The 16,023-nt window shown below is 39.9% G+C and overlaps 1 protein-coding gene across 1 annotated transcript in view; it reads left to right on the top strand.

Moving 5' to 3' along the window:
- Positions 1–8,911, top strand: part of KPNA3 (karyopherin subunit alpha 3) — a 47,014-nt gene extending 38,103 nt beyond the window's left edge. The window contains exons 12-17 of the mRNA XM_021528402.2: positions 630–758; positions 2,288–2,392; positions 2,525–2,596; positions 2,704–2,866; positions 3,761–3,855; positions 6,184–8,911. Of these exons, the coding sequence (XP_021384077.1) occupies positions 630–758; positions 2,288–2,392; positions 2,525–2,596; positions 2,704–2,866; positions 3,761–3,855; positions 6,184–6,282 (663 nt within the window). The 3' untranslated portion in view covers positions 6,283–8,911. The remainder of the gene's footprint in view (positions 1–629; positions 759–2,287; positions 2,393–2,524; positions 2,597–2,703; positions 2,867–3,760; positions 3,856–6,183) is intronic.
- Positions 8,912–16,023: the final 7,112 nt, after the last annotated feature.

Genomic DNA, 16,023 nt, shown 5'->3' with positions numbered 1-16,023 from the left:
AAAAGCTAGTTAATGTGTACTGCTCATTGACTCATCTGCTGTAATACCAAGCTCTTCTGTGTATCTGTGCATTTGACATGTTTGTTTAGTTTGCACTGTGGATGAGATTTGCCTGTCTTGAAATTTGTTAGGCTAGTTCATTTGATGAAAGAAGTCTCTCCAGTATTCTGTCACTTTTAAGGCATTTACTGAACAATACGTAAAGACGTAAAGTCCATTTCTGAAATCACCTGAGCCTCAGTAAGTAGTTGTGAGGTTTGGAAAGCCCTAGTGGGGAGCTGAATGGAGAAGTGAGCAACTTCAGCAGACATAGAGCCTAGAAGCTGTTGTTGGAATTGTAACACAGATCAGGTACATGGTGAATTAATCTTCTAAGGTTTTAATATTCTTTTAATTTCTAATCTATACACTTTCTGAGTTGAGCTGAAGTTCATTTATTCTGTGATGTACTGTGTTTTTTGATGAACCAGTATTCCATTTTTCTGATGTAGCTCAGAGGATGAAGTGCTAAATTGTATTTTGCAAAGTGTTTTTATAAAGAGATATCTTAAAATGCTCTTTGTTATAGCATAAGTAACAGCAATGTCTTTAACATGCAATTTTTTTTCCTTCCCACTTTGGATATTCAGACAGCAGCACTGAGAGCAGTAGGCAACATAGTAACTGGTACTGATGAGCAGACACAAGTTGTTCTCAATTGTGATGTTTTGTCTTATTTCCCACATCTCCTGACGCATCCAAAAGAGAAGATAAACAAGGTATGATTTGCTTTTTCCTAACTTAGTATTAAAAAAAAAAAATAAAACAGTAGCCTGTGGAATATTACAGAAGAATTTCCTACAGCTGTTATTTCCAGCAATGTGAGCAATTTTATATAAAGATGCAGCCTTTGAGGCTGGTGCTTAATTAGGACTGAAACCAAACAGCCATAGTGAGTATCCATACATTGGTGTTGATGCCTTGTGCTTTCTGGGAGGACTGAAGGGTTTTGCTTTGGAGTGAGATACTTTTTATTTTCATTTGAAAAGTGAGTAACTGGCTAACTTCGATTACTGTTTTTCATAATTTTAGTTGAGTCCAGTGAGTTGCATAAGACTGATCCAGCTTTCCCACTTCACCTTTTCATAGTGAAGTTTGTTCACTTGTTCATCTTCACCTAAAAGGAAGGAGGGTGTATCACTGTTCTTTCCTGAAAATTGTCTCTGCAATCTCCTTCCTTTTGGCAGAAATAATTTCACTGCTGCAAGGATTGGGTGGATGAGGGAGATGAAAATGATCTGTGCCTCCTTTTCCAGAGATGTATTTCATGTTATTTGGGTTTTTTTAGTTATTGTGCCATCTTTTGTTGCAGAGATGGCCTGGCTGAGGCGAAGGCTTTTTTTGTTTAGATTATGTAATTCCCCCATATAGTGTATCATTGAGGAGAAATCTATTTGTGGGGAATCTGTTTCTTCAGGCCCTCTCAGCTGTAAAGATCTCTGAAAAAGTTATCTTTGACAGTCAAACTGATGTGATTTATTTTTGCCTGCCCTCTTAACTCTTACAAAAGAGTGATGAAGAGCTCTTTTGAAGGCCAAGGAATTATATTTGTACCAAAAAAAAAATCCAGAAATGCTTTGAGTTTTGTTTCAAGTCTGTATTGTGAGAGGCAAATAGAAATAAAAGCAAGATACAAGTCCCTAAAATAGGAGAAACCCATGGGTTTTTTTCCTGTAGAGCTTCACAATTGCCTGCTTGCCACATCTTTTACTTAAGATTGGAGCCTTTTTAAGATGTTCTGGATTGTCATGACAAGTATCCCCCTTTGTAACTGGGAATTTATAACTGCCATGAGACAGGTGATAGCTATGTAGATCAACCTCCTGAAGGAGTAATTGCTGAGCAAAGTCACAGGACAGAGTATCATATGTGATATTTGAATGAGATTTGTGGACACCATGTCGCACAAAGAAAATGGTGAAAGTTTAGAGCCTGTCGGTGACTCCAGCAGTACAAAGTGGATATAAGGCTTACATTAGCATTACTCTTGAAGTATGGAGACACGCCTTGTGTGAGAGAGAATCTGGCCCTGTGAATCAAGCATATTAATTTTACATTGATTCCCTCTTGTCTTTCGCAGTGCAATAAACGTTTGTGTGCTAGAAGTGCTACTGATGAGGAGGCCTGTTTAGCAATTGCTCATCGTATGATTTTAGGTTTTAAGGTGGTCAGGTTTGGTTGAGTTCTTTTTTTCATCTGCTGACTATTTTGTAAAAGTGCTTTGCTTTTTTGCTTTATCCCATTGTAGGAAGCAGTTTGGTTCCTTTCCAATATCACAGCAGGAAACCAGCAACAAGTTCAGGCTGTAATAGATGCTGGGCTAATCCCCATGATCATACACCAGCTGGCTAAGGTCAGTCAAGCTATCAGCTATGCAAGTTGTCATCCTCTTTTTATAAATCTGACATGGGGAGTTTGTGATTTTTAATAAGTTTGACAGATGTTTCCATGCTGATTTTAATAAGCTATTAATTTTCTTTTTCAGGGGGACTTCGGGACACAAAAAGAAGCTGCTTGGGCAATTAGCAATTTGACAATAAGTGGGAGAAAAGACCAGGTACGTGTAGTGGGATTTCAAGCTGTCACTAAAATGTTGCATATGCAGTCATTTATGGAAGGAGCACAATGTTGAAATAATTTTTTTTGTTGTTTTTAATTATTTAGGTTGAATACCTTGTTCAACAAAATGTAATCCCACCGTTCTGCAATCTACTCTCAGTAAAGGATTCTCAAGTGGTGCAGGTGGTGCTGGATGGCCTGAAAAACATCCTGATAATGGCTGGTGATGAAGCTAGCACAATAGCTGAAATTATAGAAGAGTGTGGAGGTAAGAGCTTACTAGGCTTTTAAAAAATTTAATTGGATGGATGTCATTCTGTCTTCCCCTTGCTGCTGTTGATGTTTACTGTAGTGTTATTTAACATGGTCAATTTGAGTAAACAAGGGAGCCTTCTTAATGAGAAACACTACTTTTCTTTTTCAGTTTATTTCAGTTTGGAGATGGCTGTGTAGAGGCAATTGTTGAAGGAGCTTTCTGTAGCATAGGTATTTTTTAGGTTTCAATGAGAATTGTAATTATTTTCATTTGATAATTGCACATACTTTGTCCTGTGGTAAAACACACAATTCTTGCTCTAGTTCATTGCCTTGGAAGCAGTTATAGGATCATAATTTCATTACAGAGCAAAGGATGAAGAGTCTTTTCATTATCACAATCCAAGTTGTAATGTATGCTAATTAATGTATTCTATTAAAGAGATACTAAAGGACATAATGCACTGGAAGCTTTTCCCTTGTTTTATTACATATCCAGTTTGAAAATGGGACTAGTGTTTTAGCTGCTTTGTCGCTTTGCTGTTTTAAACTTACAGACAACACAGAAATGTAGCCATTTCTTTCTGGGGATACATAGAAATGACTAACCCAAAAGTTACGTAGTAGGCAGAAGTTTTAAAAAATAAAGAGTGTTATATAAACAAAGACAAGACTCCACTATCTGTTGTTCATATAATGGAATATTCCCTGTCATATAGAGTTCACAAACTACTTCTCTTTCCTCTTAGAGACAAAGATAGCTGCTGTGTAGATCATATTTTCAAATTGAGCTACATCTTTTCTAACTTGTTTCAGTAGTAATGTTTAATTATTTTTCTTATTTTTTTCAGTAGTCAGTAACTCTGTTTTAATCCTACAAAACTCTTCTCCATTTTCTTTTATTCAGGACTAGAGAAAATTGAAGCCTTGCAACAGCACGAGAATGAAGACATTTATAAACTAGCATTTGAAATTATAGATCAATATTTCTCTGGTGATGATGTAAGTATGCTAAAGATGGAAAAGTATATGCATTGTGCTCTTAGCTTAGTAAGTACATTGTCTCTGTACCTCAGCTCCACTAGTCACAAACATACATTATCTCCAAAGTAAGTTTTTCTGGTCCTTGTTCAGTAGAGCTTCTCTCAGTTTAAAGTCTTTGAAGAGTTTCTCAATACCAGGACTTTCCTTCAGCAAAATCTAGAGGACTACTCTAGTTTTGCCTAACAAATTGGTCAGTGCCAACTTAATTTTGTCAGATTGACTTGTAATTACTTATGATTAGAATCTGAACAGTTCTTTGGCTCTCCTTTTTATTTTTTCATACATCAGTCTTTCAAAGGGGCAGTGGATCCTTACTTTCAGATAAATGTTTATATTTCAATTCTGTATTTGCTCAGTCTAGATTCTGCAGTGAAAAGAGTCATCAAAACTATTAACACTTTCTGCAGCTGGTTGATCTAGACCATTCAATATTTTGTTGCACCCAGGCTGGGTATCTTGACTCTCTGATTCTAGCTCCTCCTTCTACTAGCTGCTTGTGAGTTCCTGAGGAGCACTTCAACATGCAGTTTGAAGACTAATTATCTTTTATAGGCTTTCCAGGGTGTCTGGAGTTCTACAGCCTAGTTCAACTATGTTTTCAGTTCTTCTCTTAAATTGAACTCTCTGAATACCAGCTCTAAGTTCAGGACTCAATAATTTTCAATTCATGGGTCAATCATGTGATTGGGAAGTTAGTCACCAGTGGTTGAGAGGTGAAAAGTTCCCTACAGCTGTGATTCTGTGAGCAGTGTCTGAAGAGTCTCAATAGAGACTCTAAAACTTCTGTGTCTAACTGAAGAGCACAGTCAGGTTGATGTGTGTGGAAAAATATCCCTGTTGAGGTTAGTACTCGCTTTTGCGCATTTACTTTTTACATTAACACAGTTTAATCTATACCTGATGGAATGAATATGCCTGCTTTACTCAAGAGCAGAACTTTTTTTCAGATTATTATATTCTTACTATGTTTTCTAGAGCTTCTGAAACTCAAAATTGTAGGAATTCCACAATTGCTTCAGGGAGACAAGAGATTGGTTATGGTAGCTTGATTGGCAGTGTTACAGTGGACTGTCCGGGAGTGTTCTTGCCTTCTGTCACTTCAGGATCTTCTGTATTCTCATCAGATGTTGCTGGCTGTTTGATGTCCATTCATTGCTATTCCCATCTGCTCCTTTGCTGAACCCTGTAAAGTGCACAGCCTGTACATCAGGACTAGCACTAACAGCTTCCTCACTTCTGTTTTTTATGTTAAAGGCAGATGAGCTTAAGTGGGGTTACTTTGTAGTATCTCTGCAGAAGACAGAAGTGCTAATTTTTCAAAACAAATACATTTTGCAAAACATTCTGAAACCAGACTTGGTCTTCATGTGGGCATGATGTGCAGATTGTTGTGGTCACAAAAGGCCTCAATCACTCCCCGCTGCTTTAGATAGTGTCACCCCAAGTAAAGAGAAAGATTTTAGATTAGTCAGTTCGGATGTGTGCACTACTGCAAGGCCAGGTCTCAGAAGGCTGTTCAGACCCCTCACACAAGGGCTCTTTCCTGCTTCAGAATGACTGTGATCTCAAATGAGGCTCAGAGAACAGTGCAGCTGGTGATTTGCAGGAGGATGGTTAGGGTTTGAAGTGGTACATTTTGTTGTTTACTGACCATGTTATTTGCTATTCCTTGAGGCTCTAAATATCAAATTCTAACATCTCTGAGGAAGCTGATTGAAGTTGGCTGCTGATTCCTCTCACTCTGTATCCATAGAGCAATGAAGTACTGTTGATGTAAAACCAAATTCAGATTGTGCTTATGAAACTGCACTGAAATGAGTTCTAAATCTTTCAGATTTTGACAGGAGATACTAAGAAGTCGTTTAAGCTTTAAAAAAGTATTTCTATCAGCTGCTGATGAAAATATATTTTCATGTTGAAAGAAAATGGGAGAAAGTACAAAACTAATTTTGGAATCCACAACTAATGATTAGCCAAGTCCAGAAGTACTAAAAATTGGCACTGGAAATTAAACTGCACAGCTAAAATAGCAACTGCTTTGACCGAACAGCAGCACTGTCCCTAACCATTACAATTTTTTGTTTCCCTAATGGTATTAGAACAGAGTTGATGTGTTGTTCTTTTTAGATATATTTGGGGAATTTAATTGGAAAAACTTATCTAATTTTAGTTTGATAATTAAAAAAAAAAAAAAGGAAGAAAACATGAACATTTGTGAATTTCTTCTCTGTGTACCCAATTATGCAGGAAATCAGCCTCTCATGTGTTTCTGCTGTTGTTTTGTAGATCGATGAAGACCCCAGTCTCATTCCTGAAGCCACTCAAGGAGGTACTTACAACTTTGACCCAACGGCCAACCTTCAAACAAAAGAATTTAATTTTTAAGTTCAAAAAAAGTGCAGCTTCTCTTGTCCCACACCAGTACGAAGCACCACCAGATGGCTACCAAGTGAAGAAACAAAAGGCTCCAAGACACAATGCCTCTTCGTTTTGATGCTTCTAAAGCAAGCCATGTATTGGTCACTTTGCAGTTGCCAAACATCACTATCACATGGACTGTAAATGCATATGCATGATCTCTTAAACTGTTTCAGAATTCTTTTTAACAGTCCCAACTACCTTTTTTTGCCTTTTTCCTGGTGCCACATGCTGACAACCACAACCTGCAGTTTTGTTAAGAATATTCCATGGTGGTGGCACATTGGCTTTCCACAGAAAAGTAGCTTCTTTGGAGAATGGTGCGCTGTGGATCAAGACACTTTGGTATGATGCATACATTTTGGAAGACTTTAAAGGGGCCCAGTTTGCTCTGAGCCTTCACCATCGTCCTCCACAAACATATTTTCATAAACTTTATGTGGAAGAATAGATTCAAAAATGCAAGCCAAATGAATTTCATTGGTGAAACTGAAATAAGAATAATTTATAGAAACACAACACTTGGCAATTGATTAAACACTTAAGTTTAAAACAAAAAAACTACTTCAGCTATCAGTAATTGATGTGTGTTCATTAACTGCCTCAGAAACCAGGGTTGGAGAATGAACTGTAGATTTGGACTGGTAAAGCTTTTGCCATTATACCTAATTTTTGAGAACAGCGAGCCCTATTTGACCACTCACTTCAGCCTGTGTGTTCCTGCTGTTTTGAAGTAATCAAATGCTGTGCATGGTATTTTACCTGAGCTACAACCTGTTATGGACTTGAACTTCTGTTTAAGCTGAAAGCAAGAGTCCCAGACTATAGAAAAAAAATTCTGTCCAAAAATGTATTAGTTAAAAAGAATCTTGCTTTCAACTTTCAGTAGTCAATATCTTCTGTTTTAAATTGATAATTGGATATGGTTGATTTATATTGGGTTTAAACTGTGGAGCTTTCATGTTTACTGTAATTTAGTCTTAAACTATTTTTTACTTAGTAACCAGTGCTTATGATGATGTGGTTGGCAACAAACCAGCAACTACTTAGAAGCGTCATGAAAGCTTCATTCTTGGAGTATTGGAAGAATAATTCACAAGTTAGTCTCAAATCTTATTCATGTGATTAAAAACATACAAACTGGTTGATGTGTGAGGCTGTATCAAAGCTGCTGTTACTCAGCATAAACCTGATGTGCAGCGCACATTAAATAACTTTCTCTAAGGTATGTGAAGTCATTGCTTTTGGAAAATCGCCTGACCCAGTCACTTTCAAAGGGATTTTGGTATTGCTGGGGCGAAGATCGGTAATTTTGAAATTCTGTAAGCTATCACACAAACTGGTTTTGTTGCTCTTGTTTACTGGGTGTAATTTCCCAATGCATTGATGTGAAGGGATAGAAAAATCTAAACTAATTTAGTTATTGGATGTGGGTTGTATTTACTGTGATGAAGATAAGGACAGATGCCATCAGAGCTTTGTGGATCAGCTGTTTTTCCACTGATGAACAACACATAGCAGGTGTGCATTCATTAGATATATATCTGCCAAGGTGGAGCCACTTTAAAGAGTGAGTTGTCTTGTATCTCAGCTGGATACAAGCGTATGTTTAAACTGCAAGATTTTTACTTGCTAGATAATCTGTTTTAATATAGTGGTTTGGCCTCTGATTATTTATAGGTTTTATAAATTTTAGAATCAATTTCTCTTTAAGGTGGCTCAGATTTTTCAACTCTTGTGCACATAAAATTGAGTTGAAGTTCATTGTGCCTTTTTTCTTTTCCCAGAAGTTGAGTTGAAGCTTCATATGGTAACTGCATCCTATTCACACACTATAGTCTAAAATCTTGAAACTGTGTGGTGTTCGCTAAAAAACTAAACAATAAAAAGTCAAAGTTAGGTAAGGTCACAAAGTTTTTGTGAAATTAGAGTTCCAGCAGATGTTATTGTGAACAAATATTTTCCCCCCCTTCTAATTCAGTCTAGTCTCCTGCCATATAGACTGATCCATACCCAGTTCAGCCTACACTCACTGTTGTTATAGAGATTACATTCAAATTGATGCTGAAACAACATTTTTCCTCTACTGTCAAGATTTGATCATTTTCTTGCACTCAATGCATTACAATAAAAGTGAACATCGGAGGACTGAGTAAGGCAGGTCAAAGTGCTTGCTCAGTTCTTTCTGCTGTGACCTTATCAGCTTTTGATTGGGATTGCACCATTTCATAGTTAATAAAGGAAACAAAGTATATTGCTGCACTTTTAAGTTTTCAAAACAGTGTTTAAAATTGCATTGTTTTTATTATTTTTTTAAACTATCAGTTAAAATAGACTAAAACGTTCTTTCAAAGAGGCATCTAAATGTGTTCCTAATTTTGTATATGGGCTTAGGTTTTGTAACCAATAAAAAGCTGCTATCAAATACTATAAAACATTCAAGAACTTATTTTGAAAGTTATGGAACTGCTTAGTCTTCATGGATTGACTTAGGGGTTTTTGTCTTTGACTAGATATTAGTTAGCAGAACTCCGCATCAAAGTTGGAAGTATGCTACAAGTATGAATAAAGTAAGCTGATGCAGTCATCTCTGAAACTTTGGATACGGAGTTTTATACTTTGTATGGAATTGTTTCCCAGGTGTGTACAGGGTGGGGGGCTCTGGTAAGTGGGCTGCAGCTGTTCCATGTAATTATTGAAATACTGACTTCAGTTCAAAGGCTTGAAGGTGGACCAAGAGTGTCAAGGAACTTCCACAGTCATCTTCTATCTCCAGAAACATCCTTTGAGGCTCCTGGTGCAAGGCTGATTTCCGATTCAGCGTTAGTTTAAACTCAGAATGCTGCACAAGGGAGGCCCAACACCTGCCCAGTGTGGGTTGGGAGGGAGTGTGCACCAAAATTTTTCTTGGGCTAGACAGCCTTTCATGGCCAGTGTCCCTCCCACTGGCACAAGTGACCCTGTTGGGCTGCTGCATGGGAACAGCTTGGAAGTGTCAGAGATTTGCATTGTCCAGCAGCCTCCTAATTAATACAGTCCTGCTTTAATTACAGGACAGCGCCAGTGGAAGGAGACCACTTGAACTGTTTGAAAGGTGCCTGTGACTGCAACTGTGGCTTTGTCATCCTTTCTCCATCTCAGTTGGCTGAGCCACCTGGAGAAACCTCTGTCTCCATAGGTGGGAGATGGTGATGAGCTTCCAGTGCTGTATTTAAGTCTTTACAGATGTTTGCTCATGGGGATATAAAGCACAGAGATTTCATAAGGACCTAATTCCCATTTCCAAAAGCTGTTTAATCCCTCTGGTTCCTTCAGTTTCAACCCAGCAGTGTTGGGTTTTTGCAACCTGATAATCATCCTCTAGATCCTACCTGGAGGACTTGAAAGACACTATATTGGAATAAATAATCCGTTATTTTAAGACATGTCTTACTTAGAGTAAAATGTAGATGATATCTTAATGATCCCTATACTGTAAAAGTACAGACACTTCTATTTTGTTTGCTTGATCTGTAAAACAGAGAAATTAGTAAGAAGAGCCATTGACAGGCAGATGTTTAATTGATAATAACAAAGTAGGCCTCAACTATCACTGAGCACAGTGAGATTTAAAAAAAAATCATCTTCTCTAATGCCCTCTAGATTCTGAATGTCATTCAAACTAGTCCTTTCCACCAAATGCAGTGTGTTGTGTTCCTTCCTATTTTGTTGCATAAAAAGTATTCCTTTTTATGGCATAATTATGCTTCTATTCAAACATATGTAGGACAACAAATTATGCCAAGCCATTAGGAAGCCCTTTGCAGGAAGAAAAGGATAAAAACACGATCAGTAGAAAACTGCGGGCTCCAGGAGGGAAAGCCTTGGGAGATTTTGCATGATTGTCACTGTTACCTTGACAGCAGCATGAGCTGGAGCTGCCTGAGATGCACAGGTCTGTTTCAGGTTGGAACGTTACTGAAGGCTGATCAGGTAAACTGCCTCGTGTCAAGATGCAGAATTGGGAGCTAGGGCAGCTTTCTGCTTCCCTGATCCTGGTTTGTGTGTGTATCATCCTGCCACAGAAATGGTAACAGGCAGGGCAGGTCTGCTCCATGCTGCTGGCTTGGCCTGGAGCTCTCCAGCTGCTGCTGAAGGCACACATGCAGCTTCGTGTTCAAATGCACTCATGATACAGCTTTCTTGAGCAACATCCCAGTTTGTAAAGGAACCTAAAAGCTGATCTTTTTCCAACTTTAGTTGTAAGGTTTTAATGTTGGAGAGATCACAACCTTGTGTATCACACCTAAGAATGTTAGTAAGATGATTCTTTCGTTTTAAAATGACAGTTGGAGGCTTTAGGCCTTTGCCTTCATCTATAGCAGTAGAATAGGTGAATGTCACCACACAGCCACAGAGGAGAACGGCAAGTTCTGTAAGGATTTCGATGCAGGGAGGCTCTTCCCTGGATGCGGTGGGGGAGGAAGTTGGTTGTCTGTTTGCTCCATACACTAAATAGGGGACACACAAAGGTGTGGAACATGGATTAACCATCCTCTTTCAGTAGGGTCCTGTGGAAAACTGGTGGTTGGATTTTTTTAATGTGCTGAAATGAAGTGTAAGGGAGCATGTCTGCACCTATTTGCAGACTGGTCATCTTTAGTAGCTTTATTTGCTTGTTTTTAGCCCTAATTCATGGAGCCAGATGATCACTCATACAAAATTGTACATGAAGAGGGAGGATGAAATTAAAATATTTTGCCAGTGGGCTTCAGCAAGTTCAGTTCTAGGTTTGTGCAGAGAGATGCTCAAAGGAAGCTGCAGCTCTTGCCCTGAGATTAGACTCATCACTTTTCTGTTTGATGCAGTTCACAGCTGGTTTCCCCTGCATTATGGAATTTTATATCCTGCTAGAACTCCCTGAAATCTGCATGCTGCCTCCATCTTATAACATTGAAAATAAAGGATAAATTCCTTCTGTTCTTGCCATGATGATCCTGGCTTGCAGGAAGTCTGGCCCAGTAATTGCGAGAGTGTTTATTTGACATTGGTTCTCTAGGGGTGGTTTGCCTGGTCATAGGTTTTGTCTTGCTAGGCACAGCAGCACATAAATCTCAGGAGGGGATGCATGTAGAAGGAGCATTTGGACTTGTCAAACTCTAATGTTTTAAATCACATAGGTAGAAAAATGTGTTGCTTTTTCAAAAGAAAAGTGCTCTTTCAGTTGTTTCAGATCTCTCAGTCATTGCCTTTACCAGTTTAGAACAAATATTAAAAATTTTAGAAAAAAAGAGGCTAACCCCCCCACCTTTTTAAGTGTGTTTGTTTCAATTGCTACTAAAATGTTGCATCTCACATGGAAAAATTTTTGTCCAAAGGGCTCATTTGTGAACACTTACAGGGAGCTGGATGTGCTGGATACTTAGCAATAATGCTTCCAGCTCTGTAATCTTAGTCTCAAATTCTCAAATTTCAGTGCTCTGCGCTGAAATATTTAACCCTTTGGTGAGAAAAGGACCCAGTCCAAGGGGCATAATTAACAAGGTGGCACCTTGCTCCTGCAGCCAGCAGCGTGTTCCTTTCTCCCTGCCATCAAACTGCTGGGGTTTTATGCAGCCTCATTGTCAGCAGCATAGAGCCAAGAGTTTGCACTGAGCTTTGTGTGGCTATTGTTATCCAGGGAGGTGTTTTTATGTGAACTCAACCAGAGGTCTGTTCTTGAAATATTAATAAGTGATGGAAAGGGAAAAAATCACTTCTTGTAAAGGTCACAGTTTTTTCTGTATGTGATATTTTAGTCAACATCTAAATGGAATTTTTCCAGGAATTTTACTCACCTCAGTTGTGTATTAGTTTAATAGAAGAAAGACTTGGCCCCTAAATATGGGGAAGAAAATTTGCAAATATGAGTCCTGCATGCTTAGAAATGGAAGTTTACTAAGGTCCATGATTTTTCTTGATGTAACCTGGGGGCTGCTTCTTATGCTTCCAGTTGCAACAACATAAAATGTATTCCTCAGGACCTTTCTTAGCTGTTACCCCGGTCTCAGTCACCCACTCAAAGAGAAGCACTGCAAGCACTAAAGTGTTTCTACTGAGGACATGGGGCTCTCTTCTCCCCCCTTGGAAATAATCAGACAACAGCATGTTGAACTGCTTCCATATTCCTTCCAACCTAAGATTGTGTGAGAGCTAGAAGGGGTGGTGGAGAGGCAAAAGCTCCTTGCGAGGTGGGTGTCAGTGCCAGTTGCAGGCTCTGTACCTGAGGACTGACTGCCCAAGTCAGGCTGTCCCCCTCCATTACACCAGAGAAAGTTGGTGTGGACATAATTGGCTCCTTATTCAGTGTGTAGTTGCTCAGGGTTATTAAGCAGATGGCTGGAACTGAACTACTGACTTGAGGCTGCCTAGCTTTTGTTTTGCAGCTGAAATTTCCTGCACTGTCCCTGGTTTTTAGGGTTGGGGTATTTGTTTCGGTGGGGGTTTTTTGTTTGTTTTGTTGGGGTTTTTTTAACAACTGTATTATTTATATTGATATTCTATCATGGGTACAACCTGCAGTCTCAAAACTCACAGCAGGTCTGTCATCTAAAGCTCTTTCCTGGTGCATTACCTTCAAGAAAATGGCAAGAAAATCCATTAAGTTCCAGCACCAAAGAGACTGAAAATTCAATGAGGATGCATCTCCTGGAAGGAAGTTGGCAGAGACTGTGAGATGCTCCTGCGTGGCCGTGGACAGGCTGCTGGTCCAAGTGACAGGCAAGAGCAGGGTGAGCTAGGGCCAGCCCTGAGGGCACAGGAAGGCTCAGCCTGTCAGAAGCCATTCTGTGGCATTTTTAGCCTCTCTCTCTGGTCGAGGCCCTCATCTCTCCCAGATAATTAATCTTCTAAGGATCTGTTTTCCAGCAATTTTTCTGCCTCCAGCAGCCCAGGAGCTCCTATGCAGCAGTGGAGGCAGCCAATAGGGTCTTCAGCTCTGCTGGAGAGGGTACAGTAAGGTCATTTGTACCTCTGCTGATGATGCTGGGGGAACAGATAGCAATGTGAGGGTTTTAGTGGTGTGGAAGAAAGGTAGAGTGCAGAAAAGAACAACAAAATTATAGAGTCTGGATTTTTTATTTAAGATAGAATGACATCTCATTGAAGTAAATCACAAGTGCTTCTTCCCAGGGTGTAAATACAGGAGAATAAAGGTCTTTCCAAGGGGGAAAGCACCTTCCTGCCAGGCTAAGTTGCCTGTACCACCTGAAGGCCTGTGGTTGCCTGCAGCCATCTCCAGCAGGACATGTCCCCCACCCTCCCAACCATTCCTAGGCACTGTCTTTGCAGACCTACTTTTTCTCAGAAGCATGGTGGACATCATGCCCATTCTTCCCAGGGCAGCTCTGGAGACTCAGGATTATTTTCCCATGTTTTCAGTCCAAAATCTGCTCTTCCTGGCTGAGTTTCCCTTGCTTTGCTAGTGATGGGTCCACCCCATCATGCAGAAATGGAGCATCCTCAGGAATGATCTATCATGTTTTGTCTCTGTATTAGCCTTCCCCAAGGAACAGGGAGAAGCTACTTCTCCATCCTTGTGCAAGCCCCACCCCGAGGTACGCTGTGCAGACACCTTACAGCTGGTGCACTGCTGAACCCCTGCACTGACCCAAACCTCATGTCTCTGAAAATACTGCCTGTATTGAAGGGTGGACTTTTAGCACTGGTCTTCATCACCATTATTAAACAAAAGGATGTTAAGGGATGTCAAAAGCCAGAAAATCATGAGGTGTAAATTTTGTGTTTTTATAAGCAGAACAGACTGTCCCCCGATCCCCCGGGAAATGAGGGCCACAACTCTCCTCCCAGCTGGTATATTTCTTCCCCAGGAAACCCCCAGTTTGGTCTTTCCAAAGTCCTTTCCCACCATTACCAAACCTCACATGGTTTAATAATGTGATTTTGTCTCTCTGCAGAAACCAGTGGCTTTGTAACCCTATGCTGTTCGATTAAAAAGCAAATATTTCTCTTATGCCCAAAGCAAAGCTTTGCTGCAGAGCCACTGCTCACCAAGCAGGATTTTTTTGGTACTAGTGATTGTGGCCTGTTGGAAAAAAAACCCTCATTAGCACATCCAAATGTGTTTAGCCAGCACAAACCAAAAAAGTCTTTAAAAAAATCTGAGGTGTAAGGGAGAATGAAAGAACAGTTTGTCAGCTCTAGGAGCTCCAGAGAGATTGTTTCTCACAGCAATTAGCAGACAAGACATAGATGGTGCTGGTCTGCCTTAAAGCATTAGAACTTTGGAGAGGAGAAGTGTGCAGGTTGGGTTGGAGCAGAGGTTTGTGCTTCTGCTCAGGCCACAGAGAGGCAGGTGGAGCACAGGCAGAGGGGGACACACTTGTCAGGTCTGGGTCACAGCAGTTGGTTAAATTATCTTTTTTTCCTCTTTTGGCAGGAATTTTATGCAAGTCACACTGTGTGAAGTATGAGATGTGGGGATGATGCACTCCTGGCTATGGATGCATTGCTGAGTTCCTAACCCAAATCCCAGCCATCATCTGGCATTTTTAGTAATATCCAGATGGCAGACTCAGGGCTTCGACTCAAGCAAATGCATAATGAAAAAAATCCAGTGTGGAAAAGCTTAGATGAAGGCCAGTTAATGAGCCCTTTGAAGCCTGTGATGTATTGAACAATAGTTTGTAATTTGTCTTAATCATTATTGCATGACTGGCTTTTAATACCCTTTGGCACCAGTTTTGATTTTTTTGAGAGATAGCATCACACGTGGTTTTGCTCCTTGTTTTTTGTTGGTAAATTACCTGTGGAGAATCTTCATAGGTGATATTTCAGGGTTTCTTCAAGAGGAAGAGGTGTGAGGCATATTAAGCAAAAATTAAGACATTTCACTGCATTATACAGCCTGTCTCCTAACAAAAAAGGGGAATTGGAATATTTTTTTCCATATTGTATTTGAAAAGAAAGCTCTTCTTAACCTTTAAAAAAAAAATCTGATTGACCTTTCTTCCCCCAAACATTTTCCAGGTCGCTGGCTGCTGCCCAAACACTCTCTTCCCTGTGCTACATCCGGTCCCAGATCCCTCTCATGCACTCTGTGCCTGCCTATTCCCTCTAAATACTTTTGGCAACTGTCCATGCCCTCACCCTGCAGCCCTGGGATCTCATGGTTCCCCTCTGATCTCAGGCCTTTCAGCAATACTGAAACCCATCCAGGAAGCTTCACCAGAAACTGCAGGACAAATGGAACATAGCTCCATCTGAAAAGAAAGCAACAATGCCAGCAGCAGAAATCAGCTACTGTGCAAGTAGAAACTGTTTTGTGTCGTGGACTGGCTGAAAAATGGAAGCTGTGAAGAGAGCAGGAAAAAGGTGAGTCACCTTTCCTGTGCTGGTGAAAAGGGAAAGATTAATCATCAGTCCTGGTTTTAATGTTGGTTGTTTGGGTTTTCTTTTGTTTGCTGCTTTCCTGCTCTCTGGAGTAGGATAAAAAACTTCTTGATAAGAATTAAAAAATAAATCTGTGCTGAGTTCATATCAGGAAGCGGCTTTAAAAACCAGTCCCACAGAAAAGTTAGTAAATCAGTGAGGGATAAGATATGTCCTTTCATAAGCAGTGTGAAAAATTAATGAAGTGTCTTGGTGTCCTTGAAAAAACAGCAAGACATGGTGGTAACTCCCACTGCAGTGATCCCTGCAAAACAGAGATGGGATGGGAGGCCCAGGGGC

Source organism: Lonchura striata, chromosome 2 (genome assembly GCF_046129695.1).
Source record: "Lonchura striata isolate bLonStr1 chromosome 2, bLonStr1.mat, whole genome shotgun sequence".
Lineage (NCBI taxonomy): Eukaryota > Metazoa > Chordata > Aves > Passeriformes > Estrildidae > Lonchura > Lonchura striata.
Note: the sequence above shows the minus strand (reverse complement) of the source record. Positions and strands in the feature narration are given on the sequence as shown.